At 38.0% G+C, this 15,749-nt stretch overlaps 1 protein-coding gene across 10 annotated transcripts in view; it reads left to right on the forward strand.

The window, feature by feature from the left end:
* The window catches only part of MBNL1 (muscleblind like splicing regulator 1), a 177,094-nt gene that overhangs the window by 53,819 nt on the left and 107,526 nt on the right, over positions 1–15,749 (forward strand). Inside the window, exon 2 of one of the 10 annotated variants that reach the window (XM_075546939.1) lies at positions 11,985–12,104. The exons of 8 other annotated variants lie outside the window; for them this stretch is intronic. In XM_075546939.1, the coding sequence (XP_075403054.1) occupies positions 12,099–12,104 (6 nt within the window). In that variant the 5' untranslated portion in view covers positions 11,985–12,098. Of the gene's footprint in view, positions 1–11,984; positions 12,105–15,278; positions 15,425–15,749 lie in introns of those variants that run through there. One more of the 10 variants, XM_075546941.1, reaches the window with a different exon arrangement.

The following is a 15,749-nucleotide window of genomic DNA, read 5'->3' on the forward strand; positions in this document are numbered from 1 at the left end:
ACTAGTTTTAGGGTAAAAATTATTTTCACACCGTGAAAATGATACCATATTGCACTTTAAGATAAAGTAGAAAAAAGGACCCAAGTTTCCCCAACATATCAACGCCTAGGCCATGCTACTTGTCAACAAGATACGTTTTTCCTATCCAGCCATTATTTCAGAAGCTATATGATATTTTAAAAGGAGCTGAAAAAGTCTAGACATTTTTTAAAAAAAGATCTTAAGTATGTGTTGGTGCCAAGAGTCCTAGGAATTAAGCATTTTCAATGAGAAGAACCTACATTTATCCACTTTGAAGAGGATCATCAGGAAGATTAAACATTTAGTCCTTCAGGCTTATTAAGGGCGAGAGTGAGTAATTATGGGGCTGGTAAGAAGTGCTACAGTCGCCACTTGGACGTTACGACGCATCACCCAGCGAGACTTGTTGGCACTAATCACAGAGCTTCCCAATTGGTAAACGTTGTCTACTTAGAAAATAATTTCTGCTGATCCGTTATTTTAGATTTATCATAGTTTCCTGGCAGCAGTGCATTTTCGGAGCTGGTAAAGCCTTAGATTGCTGTCCACATGGCCTCTTTAGAATGTGCCTCTGTGGTGGAATGCATACTGCCGTGGACCTTGTGCTCATACAGTGCTTGAAAGAGATGACCGCAGTAGAGGAGACCTTCAAAGTGCTTGAGGGGAGGGAGGCTTCAAGACGTTCGTGGGAAATTGAATGAAAAGAAAAGGGAATATTTACACAAACTTTTAGATGTACCTTTGTAAGTTTAGTTTGTTTTTATGTCACAAGTCTAGTCTAATTTCTGATATTCCAATTGTGAATGTGTGAAGGGGGTAGTAGATGGAGCCTGGAGGGTCATTCCTCATTATTATTTAAAGGGTCCGTATCAATAACTCCGTATAACTCTGTATTTTTGTAGGTTGGGATTTGCTTCTTGGCATAGCACACAATGGCATATTGATTTAGAAATTTTAGTCAAGTCTGTTTTAAAACTATCTGAAAGAGTTAATATTATCTGCTTTATTGTAATACTTAAGAAAATCCAGACATATCTGTTATCTCCTAAAACAACTTGTTAATTCTGAGCCTAAAGCCTTTTTAGTCTTGTTCTTTTAGGCAGAATTCTAATAATCTGGTTAATAGTATTATCATCAAAACTGAACAAAACTCACTAAAAATTCCACCTCATAGCACCCCCTACAGGACAGGGTAGAACTTCCCAGGTAGGTTTCTGAGACTGTAACTCTGTACAGCAATGCAGAGGCTTACCTTTCTCCTGTGGAGTGGGCTGGCGGTTTCCAACTGCTTACCTTGCATAGCGCAATATGGGGCTCCTGTCATATAGAAATAAGGAAACATATTAAAAACACACACTTCACTTACTAGGTTAGTTATATAAAAACTCTGCCATACCTCTGGTATAAACCACTGTGCTTAAGTTTGTCAACATCATGTTTCTTATCTGGAAGCCATTTAAAGCAGAGACATGCCTAAACCATCTACTACTCTCATGATATAGGCTTCCAGCAAATACTATTTTATTGGAAAACAGTTACTTTTGACCCTTATTTATGGTAACCCTCTGTGTGTCAGAGTGGAACTGTCTTCTACTCTTGAGTTTTCAACAGCTGATTCTTTTGGGAAATTTACTGCCAGGCTTTTCTTTCAAGGCACTGCTGGATGGAATTGAAACTCCAGTCTCTTTGTTAGCATCCCAGCACTGTAATCATTTCTACCATCCAGAGCCCTTACTTGCATTGAATTAAAATGCTTGAAATAAGGAGTATCAGCAGAAAAAGTACGTCCAGATTCATGTCAGAACAGTCTTTGCCCCGTTCTAGAAATTACAAGAATATAATTAAACTGATTATTTAATTGTAAACCAGTCATTAAAACTGTGCACCAGGCCGTGCATCTCATTAAACATGGATGGAATCACCTTTCTGAGCGGCTTTGTCAGGGACATGACAACTTGGTTGCTCATCTAAGTGAGATGATTGCATAGGCTGGAAAAAAGAGTCAATTTTAGTTAAGCAACAAAATTGGTGGTTTGAATTACTTTACATACCAGACAAGACTATTCATTGATTTCTACTCCCATTTTAAATCACTTATCCTATGAATTTTTCTCCCCTAAGGCTCTGGACTGTAAAAAAATGAAAATTTTGGCTGTTTATCAACATAAGGGTAGAAATCAATAGTTAAATTGACCCAATAATACATGCCTGGGTCCCATTGTTGAGGCAAGTGGAATGTGAGAAAACAATATATAGCCCCTCATGAGGCTAAAAAGTACCATGTATTTGTTTTGTATAGGAAATTTACAAGGATGTTGTTGTGGTTGTGTGCCTCTGAGTCAGTTCTGGCTGATGTGATCCTGTAGGGCAGATTCCACAGGGTTTCCTTGGCTGCAAATCTTTAAGGAAGTCAACTAACAGCTCTTTCTCCCGTACACCTCTGACCCTTACGTTAATGGTCAAATGCTTGGCCACCGCCCCCCTCCTCCCCCTCCCTGGGCTCCTGTAATAAATATACGGCATGCTAATATTGCATTTGCTCTTTGGAGTTCACTTAAGCCAAGATTCTCTTAAGTAAGTGGCCACAGTTCTTAGGAGCCAAGGCTAGATTCAATAATAGTCCAGCAGTAGACTCAACAGAGATTTACTTGCTGGTTTCAAGATGCTAAGATTCTAAATAAAATTGTGTAGCTGTAGTCTTGTCTTTTTTTGTGTTATTAATAACAGATTGGTTCTACGTAGCCCTGTATTTGCATTCTATATTTTATTTATAATTTATACATACTTATTCATTAAGTACTATTAAATGGTAAAGAATTGTAGATATATTATAAATACAGTCATATTAATATAACATGTATACACATGTGAAATTCATCTGAATATGCTTATTTATTGAACACTGTTAAACGGAGAACCTTTGAAGCTAATATTATAAATATGTTAATTTGAACATATAGCTGTATCCTTTAAATACAAATTACATATCTAAAAACTATGTCTTTGAGGGTAAGTAAAAAAGCTACAAAATCATAGAAAACTTTATTTAAAAATAGCAACATGTGAAGCGTATTGTTTCTTCCAGTTCTCAAACCCTTCCCCAAAGAATTCTGCACTGTTTCATTTAGGCCTCATCAGAACTGCAGTAAGAGCATCCTCAAGTGACTTAGATTGTGTCCCTTTTCCATGGTATTTGAGTTTGGGGCAAGATCAGTGTTGCAGGCTGAATGGATCGAGTCTCCCAACAAAATTCTCATCCTTGAAACCCTGGAAGAATGGGCGGGTGCATTGGTGTGTTAGAAAAAATTCCTCAGTGCAACTTATCTCGAGCTAGTCTTTTTCTCAATAATGCAGTTTTCTTAAAACTTCTTTCCAACATGCCCCATCATCATCTTGTGTCCAAGAAATTCTATCAAGATTACTGCTTTGAGTTCCCAAGAAACAGCCGCTATAACCTTCTGAGTTGACCTCTCTCCCTGTCTTGAACTTATGAATTGAACTGGCACAGCAAATCAAAGAACACTGCTTTGATTGGACCCTCTTTTAAGAATGAGCTCTTATAAGACTCAGATCAGTGCATTGCTGAGAGAACTTGTCTGCAGCCATCCTCTGATCTTAGAGAGATGGCTAAGCACACTTTGCCTGAAACAAACACATGCGTCCATGAACTGGAACCGTACTACCAATGCTTTCTTTACTAACCCTCATACAGAGATGTCTGTTAGAAATCTAGTTCGAAGTTTACTTTTATTCCCTTCGACTCAGTATTCATCTATCACCTTCTAGACGGGGAGTGCTTTTTACAGCAGGGCTCTGCTGAACGCCCTCTCCTCTTTTGAAGTTGCTGTGCCTCCTGCCGAACCTTTCAAATCAAACAGGACTCTTCAAAAGTGCTTTGGAAGAAAAGGGAATTTCTTAGTAATATAGAAAGTAAAGTTATCAATTTAGAATTGATAGAATTTAATCATCTTGTGTGCTCCCTGAGGACTAGTAAGCATGAAATCACATTGAAAATACTATTGCTTTTCATAGGTTGCATTGTATTCCAGAGGAGTTCATTACGATCAAATATAGATTATTATTAATATATAGAGAGTCCTATAAAAAACAGACCACAGTTGTACCCCTTCTTTGATTTACCTGCTATCCTCCAGCTCATCCAATTAGCCCATAAGAATAAGGTGACCAGATGTCCCACTTCTTAACAATTTTTCCCACGTCCCGCAGCGTTTTAAAAAAAGTCCCGGTTTTTGGAAAGAATGCACGACAAGCTAGGGTTTACGGTCTTCGGCTGCCATGTGGCTATTTTGCCAGGATATGAGTTTAATCAATTGTGTCCGACTTTACCAGTGTTAGAATCCACTTTCTACCTGGATCTCTTGAAAGCTGCAGGTAGTGAGCGGTAGGCTAGAGGTGACTCCCGTGACGCCGCATCTCAACTCACCACTCAACGCTCAGACTCAACCCTGGAAGCTTGAATTCAACCGTGATTGTAGGATTTACAACACAGAAACAGACTCACACTGCAACCAGGAAACATTTAACAGCACTCATTGGCTACAAGATCGTTGTTGGTTTTTAGGTCAATTCCAACTCCACAGGGATCTTATGTGATAGAGTGGAACTTCTTGGCCTTTTCTTGGCTGGTAATCCAAGCAGATTGGATAAGGAAAACAGATTGCCAGGTCATTCTGGATGGAGCCGGTGCTTTGGTTAACAGTTGAAAATCCAACCTTTGCGACACCAGGCTCCTTTCACTGAGCCTTCCACCAGGTAGACTTCTAGTTTCAGATATTTTCCTCTCCGGATGTGTGAAATACTCATAACAAGCCCATCACTTGACAGCTAAGTGAAGCAGGCACGTTATTTAGACCTTCTGTGCCTGTGTCCTTATTTGTAAGTTCGGGATCATAAGAGTAAGTGCTAACCTCAGGGTTGATGGGCGGTTGAGTCAGAACTACAATCGTCTCAGTGTACTGGCACAAGGGCACTCAAGTCATGCTACTGCTTATTGACTCTTGTACTTTCAGAAATAGATTTTTATTAAGTTCTTATTAGGTACATATTAAAATATTCTAGTGATTGAACAAAAAAGTTTTCCTTCAGGATAATTCTTTGCATTTTCTCTCTTAATCTTTAAAAAATTGATATAGTTTGATTGCTTTTCACAGTAATAAGACATCCCTTTTCTTTTAATTTGCTTTACGTATACATACATAGTTGGACTTATTTCCTCAGGAGATATTTGTTGAACATCCATTTATTGGCAGGCACTATGCTCATTGCTTGGAACGGAAGCATGAGCCCTATCTTTTTCATAAAATATTAAAATATACATATGCTTATTTTCTGCCCTCTAATTATTATGTTTATTTTTATAGTAGGACATCATTTTAAAACAAACATTTTATATATGACATCTGTTTTGCATAAAATAATACTAAGTGTCAGATATGCAAATGCACAGGATCTACTGTAGCTAATCACAGTTTGAAATGACTGTAGGATCCCTGGGTTGAAGGTCTAAAATAGTGGTAATACAGGACTTTGAAGGTTAAGTTATTCCTACTGAATCAAAGATTTAGTTGATACGTTTTAGGTCAAGAAGGATTGTTATTGTTATTATTATTATTTTAAATAAGAAAGGAGCATACTGGGGATTCCCCCAGACAAAAAATAAATATTGAGATCCAGTGTTATTTTAATGTAAGTAAACATTTGAATTTAATTTGACTTCTGTTTTCAGGAAGTGAGGGTGAAATTTTAGTAATGTCTTCTTTTAACTCTTAAAATTTGTGTTTTGTTAGTATTTTTATGCATCAGAAAGTGCACCATTCTTTAGGTTTTTGAATATATTTGTATAGATATCTATTTAATTGAGGCAAATAATATGCTCTTTAGGGAATCCTGTGACTGTGTAATAATGGAAGTGACATAATGTTGAATTCACCAAAAAAAGGATGATATTAATCTGGGTCTGTCACTTACACTGTTGTTTTATTAAACACTTATGTTCTAAAATTTAGAACATACTTAGTTAAGAATCATACAAACTTTTAAAATCTTCTGACATTTTTCCTACAAACTCAGCTTTTATTCATGTTCAGATAGGACTACATAGCTCTTGTAATTAATTGTGATCGGGATAGAAGGGAAAACGCTGGAGATTGATTAAAGCATGTTTTACAATTGGACATTAGAAACACGTGAAAAACGGTATGCTGGCGTAAATCCAGGCACATCTGTTTTCAGATGTGATGGAAGACTGCCGAGACAAGACTGCTGGGACACCTTGTCAGGAAATTGGAAAGGGTACTGAAAGTTAGTCTGAAATTAACTTTGAAGATCAACAGTGGATTTGTTTTTCAACTTGAGAAAATAGCTTAATCTGAACAGCACAAGAATCGTGAATAAATAAATATTGACTATTTTAATCTCTTGAAAACGGAAGGCTAGCCCTAAAGAGACAGACGTAGAGTTCCAAAAGGAGTGGTGAAAAGTCAACGTTATGCAACATGAAAAGAATAAGAGGGAAAAACTGACAGAGTAGAATAACAGGAAGATTAGTCATTTCTGGAGGTGGGGGCTGGGGGGGAGGGGGGAGGGGCAGGGAAGAAGTTTTTAACACAGGAATGTGGGACTGGAAGTACCAGGACTAAAAGGCAGATGTGAGGAGGCCATTTGAGAGCTGAAAGCAATGCTAGTGGTAGCATTTTACATCAAATTGTAAAGTTTGCATGAAGATAAACAAAAATAAAGATGGAAAACATTTCTCTTAGGGTTTAAGAAAAGCCTGTAAAAATCACAGAATGGCATGTACTCCTTAGCCAAGCTGACTTGGTGTGGATCCCACAGCAGTGACAAAGCACAGAGAACGAAAATGCACTTCTCTCAAAAGGAGCGTCAGTTCTATTTTCTAGTGTTGGCAAACGTAAAAAGAATCTGCTCATCTTGGAATAGACATGCTACTGGATTTGCAGTGATTTTACCTATGCTGGATTTACTTATCTGGCAATGGAAAGACTTGCAGTCTCTAATTAGTTTAAAGCTTCCAATAAACTCTTGAAAACATAAATTATAACCCCATACATCACACACACACACACACGTTTCTAACAATTCTGATAATAGAAAACAGGAAAGTAAATATGTGTGTGGGTGTACCAGCAGACACATTTACACAAACACACAATGGCACAGTGGTCTCATATTGTCCAAGCTATTATAGACATTCGTGAAAACTATTTTTCCAGATATGCCATCCAACCTCATTGAATGTTTTTGCCTGTAAAACAGGGATAATAATATTCCTGCCTCAAAGGTGTGTAGTGAAGTTCTTAGCTAATAGAGATAAGCATATTCCTGACATGCAGGTGGTATTTGGACCTTTTCTTTCGCATTCTTGTTCCCAAATATGGAACACAGCCATGCATCATGTCCCTCCAGCCAACCACAGGGAGGCCAAGGAAAAAAGGGACAATTGGAGTAGAAACCCATATTGGTGACTCAGCAATTCAAAATGCCAGGTTTATGTGAATTACGTATATATTCTTGTTTAACAGATATAAAACTGACACTCTGCTCCGTCATTCCTTAATAAATTCAGTAAATAATAGAACCCACAAAATGCATTTGAAATGGGTTAGCTATCTCTTAAGTTTCTATAAGCCTGATATTAGGTAAATCTGCTCATTTTATGGCCGCGGGTAGGTGAGGCTCTTGCATTGAGATGCAGAAAAAGAATTATGTATATTGAAATTTAAAAATCAAGTTCATCTAATTTAAAGAGCTCAGATTATTTTATTCTATGTCATAAGGAATAGATTATTATCAACTGAATTTATAGAAACACACTGTGCAGGCAGGAGAAGTTTTCTGTTGATTTTAGGCTAGATTGCAGTTCTTTCATGCACATGATTTTAGGAAAACTGTAACTCTACCTACATACACCCCCTTCTCCCCCCGCATTTGTAGAAAGATCAAATCTAAAAATTCTCATCCCAAAATGTGCCCCTCCATATTTCCTTCCTTCTCTCCCTGCTACTTTCCCACACAAATTAACACATTCCTTTTGCAAACCTCTCCCCCCTCCCTTTCGCCCTGCCTAAGCGAATAGGAAATGTTTATTTTCCAATCTACAGAAAACAAGTGTTATCTCAGACATGGGAAGTTTTCTCTTTTCCTGGTTTGGAAACACTAAGTCATACTGAATCACTTGAAGGTTTTCTTTAACCAGCATTTTGTTTTATTTAAAACGTAAAATTGTGAGAACAGAATGACTCAGGAATTTGAAATGCAGGATTGGAGTTTTTTCACTTTCAGGTCGTCAGTTCACATCCAGCTCGTTCAGCATTCTTCAAGGCTTGATGAACTGATACTAGTTTATTGTTTAAATTCAGGAAGGAATGGAGGAGCTCCTTGCAACCCTATCTGGTTTGGTCTAAGTATGTCCAGAATTTGTGCTTTTCTTCCTTTCCAGCTATAGCCAAAAATGTTAAGGAATTTCATGGCAGGATGGAGACCCAGTAAGTGTTGATGACTAAGAAGTTGTTATCTTATTCTACATTTATAACTTCTCTATTAATATCGTTCTAAAAGTAAAGTCTGTTAAAATGACCAGAAGCTTAGATTTTTATGTCTTTATTTAGCTGTACTGTCGTTAACACCAGAAAGAAATAAGAATTGTAGCTGCAGTGGATAAGTTGAGCAGTAAAATAATCTGCATAAATACTTGGTGACTGCATAAATGAGTCATGATTTTTCCTGGTTTATCACTTAGTAATGCCAAGGTCATTAAAAGCATTTGCTATGCTCCTTCTTATGTAAAAGGCTGTGGGGTTACTTTGTTTTCTCATGAAGAAGATGCCAGAATGTTCTTTTAAGAATTTTAGAATAATTTTTTTGTGTTAATTCATTGCTACAGTTGGTGACTGAGACAAATTTAAAAAGTACTGTCAGCCAAAGAGTAAATCAGGCATGTATGGCTGCAGTACCCCATTTCCTAAGGAATTCTTTAAGAGAGGAAGCTTGTCTAAATTTTGGACAAATAATTTAAGGCATCTTCTTTCTACGGAAGCTTTTGGCTATAAAAATAATGAAGAGTAGACTACATGACACATCCGCTACAGCTATGCCACGTGGGCCCCTAAACAAATTCTTCTTGCTATTAAAGCGTGGCGCCCTGGTGGAGCTGTTGGCAAGCGTTGGGCTGCTAACTGTAAGGCAGGTGATTCAAACCCAAAGAGACTGTTTGCTCCAGTGAAAGTTGAGGCGCCTTAGGAAACACTTCAGGCTCATGATGATTCAGAAATGACTCCATGGCGGTGCTTTTTCTTTGGTTTGTTTTTGTGTTGCCATTAATTGCTAGCAAGTGCCTGCACATCTTTATGAGATATGCCTGAAATCTGACAATAATTAAGAATCTTCTCCCATAACCATATTTTCCCTCTGAAACTGTCATAATTTCTTATGTAAATTTAAATTAGAATAGCCCCTAGAAGACTAATTTATAATAGGCTAGAGATTTGGGGATGCAGTGCATTAGGTATTGAGCTGCTAACAGAATGGTTGGTAGTTTGAACCCACCAAGAGCTCACTGGGAGGAAGATGAGGCTTTCAGCTCCCGTAAATACATACAGTCTCAAAACCCTATTGGGCAGTTCTGGTCTGTCTTCAAGGATCACAATGAGTTGAATTGGACATTGTTTTAGATCTAAGTAGCCCAAATCAGTCCACAATGTTAGGCTTGTTGCCAAATTGAAGACATGCATTAATTTGGGACTTTTTCTTAGTCTTTCACTTGAGATCCTGTTTGTATGGCTCAAACTCTCTGAGATTAACCAGATAGTTTTGTGCTTTAATTAGCTAATCGAAGAGAGATCCCATATAGCTGCCTAATGTTCAAGCAAGTACCTTGTTCCAAGGTTGATTTCAGCCCATAGGTCTCGATGATTCTTGGAATCGCCTCTGAGCCCATCCTTTTTGTTGGACACCTGCGGGTAAGCAAATTTACTTGTGCCACTGTGGGCGTTCAATATCAGCATGAATGGCAGACAGTGATAATCCTCAGAACCAGACTAACAGACAGTGTTGGTGACAGTGATATTCATGCCCTATAAGAACTTCTGCAGAGAGAGTACACTTGGGAGAGAATATGGAAATAGAATTCGACCTTGACTTCTTAATATCTGAGACTACACCTTTTATTTTCTTAAATTAGTGAACCTTATTAAGTGAAACCAATGTGACTTTATGTATTACCTAAATTTTACATACTTTATAAATATTATATTTTGTATATCAAATTCTCCTCCCAGCAGGATTCCACCTGAGTTGGCCTTTCTTGTTCACTTTATTGACGCTTTACCATCCCAGGCAGTGAGAGGGGCGTGGGGAAGAGAGCTTTCTCACTCCGTCAGCTTTCTAGAGCAGTAGATGGCAAGTCTCCTGTATCCAAGTTTAGCTTTGCTATTTATTAGTTATATGACCTTGCACAACTAACAACATTCCGCATCTTAAGTTCCTTAGATTTGACCATTAAAATGGGAACAAATCCACCTCACAGGGTTGAGAATTCTTTAGTAAGTTAATGCATATAAAGCACTTAGGAAATTCTATATGGCACAGAGTACCCATATATATTAGCCATTACCGTGTCTGAATTTCATGGAAACAGTTTCAAATGTTGTCTCTCTCATTAAAAGCAAGATTGTGATACCCAAGCAGGCGGCCAAAATGAGTGTTGCAGTTTTAATCTAAAAGTGAAGAGGCCCAACCCAGGAATCAATCACCCTGGGTCCAGACCACTTGCTGGCTATAGAATCTTCAGACAAATTGTGGAAATGAACTGATCCTCAGTTTCCTCATCTTTAAAATGGGAGCAGTAAGAATATCTAATCTATAGCTGGGTGACACATGGGAAGCACTGAGAACAGACCTGGCTTTTAATAGATACTCAGTATGTGTTCATTACCCAGGTTATGATAATCATTTTAATGAGGTAAACATTGTAATGTATTTAATATTAGAAAAATAATATTCTCAGAATTTGAGTGTATGGGGTTTTCATGATTACTAATGAGGAGTGGTTTTATTTTGCTATGTGGAAAACACATATCGTGGGGTCCCCAGTTATTTAATAAGTAAGCAAATAAAAAATAATAATCATCTTTTCACTTATCCTTTTGTTGAGCTATTGAACATTTTAAAGTCCTCTAGATGTTTTTCATAGCTGTAAGATTTTTGCTCTAGATTAATTACTTGAGTTAATGTATTATTAATAATAATGCACTTTTTTGTCAGCCATATTCTCGCCACCCATCTAATTGAACTCCCTGCAGAGGAAAGCAACTTAGTCAATAGCATCAACATGGAAAGGAAATATAAAAACCAAGGAGTTGTTGCCCTTTCTGTTAAGATCATGAGACATGCTATTTCCCCATCTGTTAAAAGTGTTGTAAAGATTGTGAAAAGATGAGTAATGCAAAAGTTAATATCTGGTAGGAAGTCAAATAGAACATTATGAAAGAAACGACCAAAGTCGCATGCTGGTATCTATTTTACACTATAATATCCTTTTTTTCATTAACTGGAAATTTTAAGATGATCCATTTGCTTATTGGGAGTAGGGAGGTGGGAAGAAAGGTTTAAAATACTTCATCAGGGCTTCTGCTTTGGTAATGTATGCTTGAAAGAACATGTCTTGTATACAGTATACTTGTCACCTTGTTTAGGGAACAGATTTTAAGACCGATCCCTGGAAAACACCTGTTTTGACAAAAGGTGCAAACATACAGGCAAATTCCGTGTAGGTATGGCATAAACCAGAGTGCTTTGGCTAGCATCCTGCAAGGAGGTGGGTCTAAACGATCTGCTCCAGCTTCTGCTGCTGCCGCCGCTGCTGCTAATATTGCTGGGAAGGAGAAGTGGCTGAGCTGGCATATCTTTTATTCTTGGTGCTGCAGCAGTCACGCAGGAAATGTTGTTTGAGGGGAATCTCCTGGATCCTTTTCATGGCACCATGGCAAGACGAAGCGGTAACTTATCTCTTGAAGATAAAGCATGGAGTTGGCTAATGGATGTTGGTGAGTGCATAAGGCAAATGGGGAGCCAGTTTCTTCAGGGGTCTCTTGAGTAGGCCCTGTCTCTCAAGGACTCAGAAGGAGGAAGTGTTTCTAGAAAAAAGCGACCTCTGGAATTTTGGACATCAGAACCTTTCCTTTTAGAAGAGGAATCACAGTGTGAACATTGGAAAACCTGATTGTGGTCTGCCTCTGTGAGTGACGTCCACATCTACTTCCAGTTTCAGTACTTAAAACGACAGTGATGTTGGTATACTTCATACCCTGGAGCATAGTTTTCCATGTAATTTCTTTGTCATTATTTAAGCTCTACTTCTGTTTTTCACTCGACTCAACAGTGATTTAAAAAAGAAGGAAAGAGGCTTCCTAGCATATGAAAGGAATTATTCCTCTTTATTCACATTGGAAATGATTGCCTCCACTTTTTCAAAGGTAGATTATAGATAGTTAAATTATTAAATTAAATTTCTTAAAAGAATTTCTTTAGTTAAAATGCATAATTCTTGCTTCGAGAACAGGACTATTCTCTTCAATTCAAGATAATTATGAAAGCAAATTAATAAGATATTGGTTCTATAAACCAGAATATTACAGAGGATGGATTTTTGATGTTAGCAATCAAGTTCCTTGAGCAATCATGCAGTTCTCTCTCTCTCTGTCTCTGTCTCTCTCTCTCTCTCTTCTTTATTTTGGTAAAGTGAGAAATTTAAGCGCACCATCTCCGAAATTTTTTCATGCTCTAAAATTTTCTCTCCCCAAAGCAGAGGTCGTTTTTGACTGCTCTTCATATGTAAGAAACATGTGTCATGGTGGACACACACAGTATTTTATGCAAATAATGCACTTGTACTGTTTTTGCAAGCCAAGCAGCCCCCTCCTGTTAGTTTCCTGTGATTGCCGTCTGCATTGTATGCATGTGTGTTTCAAAAATGTGGGTGCATTATGTGCAAAAAAATCGTATGTATATATGCATATATAACTATAGTTACTATAGTTCTTATCAGTCACAAATTGTGCAGTTAGTTTACCCATGTCTTTCATTTAAAAGTTGGAAGAAATAAGATTTCCACATGCTCCATTTGATGTAATCCTTCTCTCTCTCTTTAAAAAAAAAAATTTATTGTATAAATAGGTATTCCAAGAAAAAGGTAGATGGTTGAGTTTGGAGATTTACATAACTTAATGAGGGCACTGATAAGATATGGAGGAAGAACCCCCCCCCCCCAAATATAATGACTTTTAAATAGTGTGCAAAAGAATATATAATGAATTTCTTTGCCCATAAGCTTTTCCCCTCGCCAAGTATTTTCAAGAATATCTGTTCCCACTTTGGGAACCATCGTTCGTCCCCAAATCACCACTGCACCCATCGTATGTGAGTCGACAAGCTAGCTCCTGGGCATGAAATTGTCAATCATCTGTCCTCTTGTGGAGGGTAACAACAGCCAGAGAAAAGTGGCTTAAGAATCTTAATTCTTTTACTTTAGTAAGACATTCTAGTAACAGCACATCTGAGAAAGCTAGTATACATTTTCTGTTTCTGTTGGAAATGGTGCTGCCACACCGTCCCATCTGTTTAGGGTTAAAAGTAGACAGACTGCACCATTTCAGATTGACAGCTCTTACTCAGGTCCCGATCTTCTCTTCCACATTTTATTTGTTTTTGGTTTTAAAAAAATCACGTTTGTTTTTTTGTACCTATGAAAATGAAATTTAATAATATCAAACAATAGCAGCAATGAAAGCTATACACAAACCCACATTGTTATTTCCTCATCTAGTTCTTTTTAAAAACTCTCATTTTGATTCCGGTGAAAGTTTATACTGTTCACCACTTCATACCTGTCTGTTTCATGACAGTGATTGCAACCCCCGCAGTGTAACAACAGCACATCCCCACTCCTTTACCTCGTGCGTAAGCAAGCATGCTTGCTTGACTTCTAGTCTTAAAAAGAGCATTTGCTAAATGAACTTGATCATTTCCATTTGGACTTCAGATATTTCATTTTCATTGGACACATTTTAGGGGTCATCATGGCCTTGTCAAAATTCACACTTAGTTTTTGGCTTGGATTTCATCCAGCTCATCAAGGCAAAAATGTCTGAGGATCTGTCTTGTGGTGTTTAATAGTTCACATTCAGTTGGCCCCTCAAGACAAGTTCCTGAAGGCTTGTGAGCAGTCGGAGGGGAGGCTGTGAATAGTGGTTATCAAATTATTAGCATTTCTAAGGAAATGACAGCATTGTTACCTTAGGTGGCAGTGAATCATTTATTTGACACTGTATCAAAATTAACTAAAATAATCCCACTCTTTCCTTCATTCTGACTTAATTTTTTCATTTTCTCCATATTTCCCCTCTCTTTTCATCTTTGAACATTCTTTGTGCACCTCCCGCTCCCGTATATACTTCCCTTTTCTTAGCTCACTGAATCCCTCCATTCGTCTTCATTGAATTAGAATAGAACCTGATGCGTTTGATATAACATGTATTATACTTATTAACAAGCAATTTTCATGATTTCTCAGTTTGAAAATCGGTTGAGTTTAACCTCCTCTCTCTCTGTCCTGAGTTTCTCCTTCACTAATTGACAGTATTCCTTTTCAATCCCTGCCTGTGGAGCAGCACCCTGTGCTTCATTAAATTTGTGATTCCTCATCTTGGTACAAATGTAATAATGACAGGATTTAGGAACCTGATGTCACTTGTTATATTTTTAACTTCAAATGCAATAGACATGCTATAATATGTGTTCCTTACTTTTCTTCCTAGAACTAGATCTCCATACCCCTCCTCATCTATGTTTTTGGCTGTCTTGTGGGATGCTAGAATGGCCTATCTCCATGTATTTTGTTGCATTTCTCCATTGCTTCTTGTGTTTTGGTGGAGATTTTTGGTGGTTCTTTTCAAGCGCTACCTGAGCTCTGCGCTAGTCATTCGCCTTCTCTGAGGGTCTGTGCTCGTGGTCATGTGTCCACCCCCGCAGCCCTGACCATTGACAGAACCTTGAGTTCTGTAATGGCTGCCTCTACAACCCTGTGAGGGCAGGAGATGTTCCTCCCCCTGCTGCTACAGTTGAGCCCCATGCTGGGTACCATGTTGCCCTCTACACTTGCTTTCAATTGTTCAGGCTTCCCAAGCTTTGGCTCTGGCTCAGTAATCCTGCTGTCAAACCCCAACGCTTTCCTAGCCTCCCCACTCACTGGTAGCAGCAGGTGTTGGAATGTCTCCAAGCCCCTCAGAGCCTGGGAGGAAAAGAATGTCTGACACAGACCTCAGGAGTTTTCAGAGCACCAGGAGCCCTCTTCACACGGAATCTAAAGGTAAGCTTCTGATTTCTCCAGGAAGCTGTTCTAGAAGTTATGAACAAAAGCAACAAAAGCCAAAGTCATCATTTCAATGTAGACTGATAGAGAATATCCTTCAGAATTCTGTATTTGATGATGGAGTCAAATTATGTGTCCTAGGTTGCGGAACTACTTATTTAAAAGACTATTTTAGGAATTTCCTGTGATACTCACATTCCTGTTCTGTTTTCTTTCAACAGACGTCTATTCTTTGATTTTAATCAAATGAAGTACTTTTTTTTCCTTCACAATCTTTTTCGTGTTGTGCATCTAATTAATCTTGTTGAGACTTGAAAGTTAA

This window comes from Tenrec ecaudatus, chromosome 4 (genome assembly GCF_050624435.1).
Source record: "Tenrec ecaudatus isolate mTenEca1 chromosome 4, mTenEca1.hap1, whole genome shotgun sequence".
NCBI lineage: Eukaryota > Metazoa > Chordata > Mammalia > Afrosoricida > Tenrecidae > Tenrec > Tenrec ecaudatus.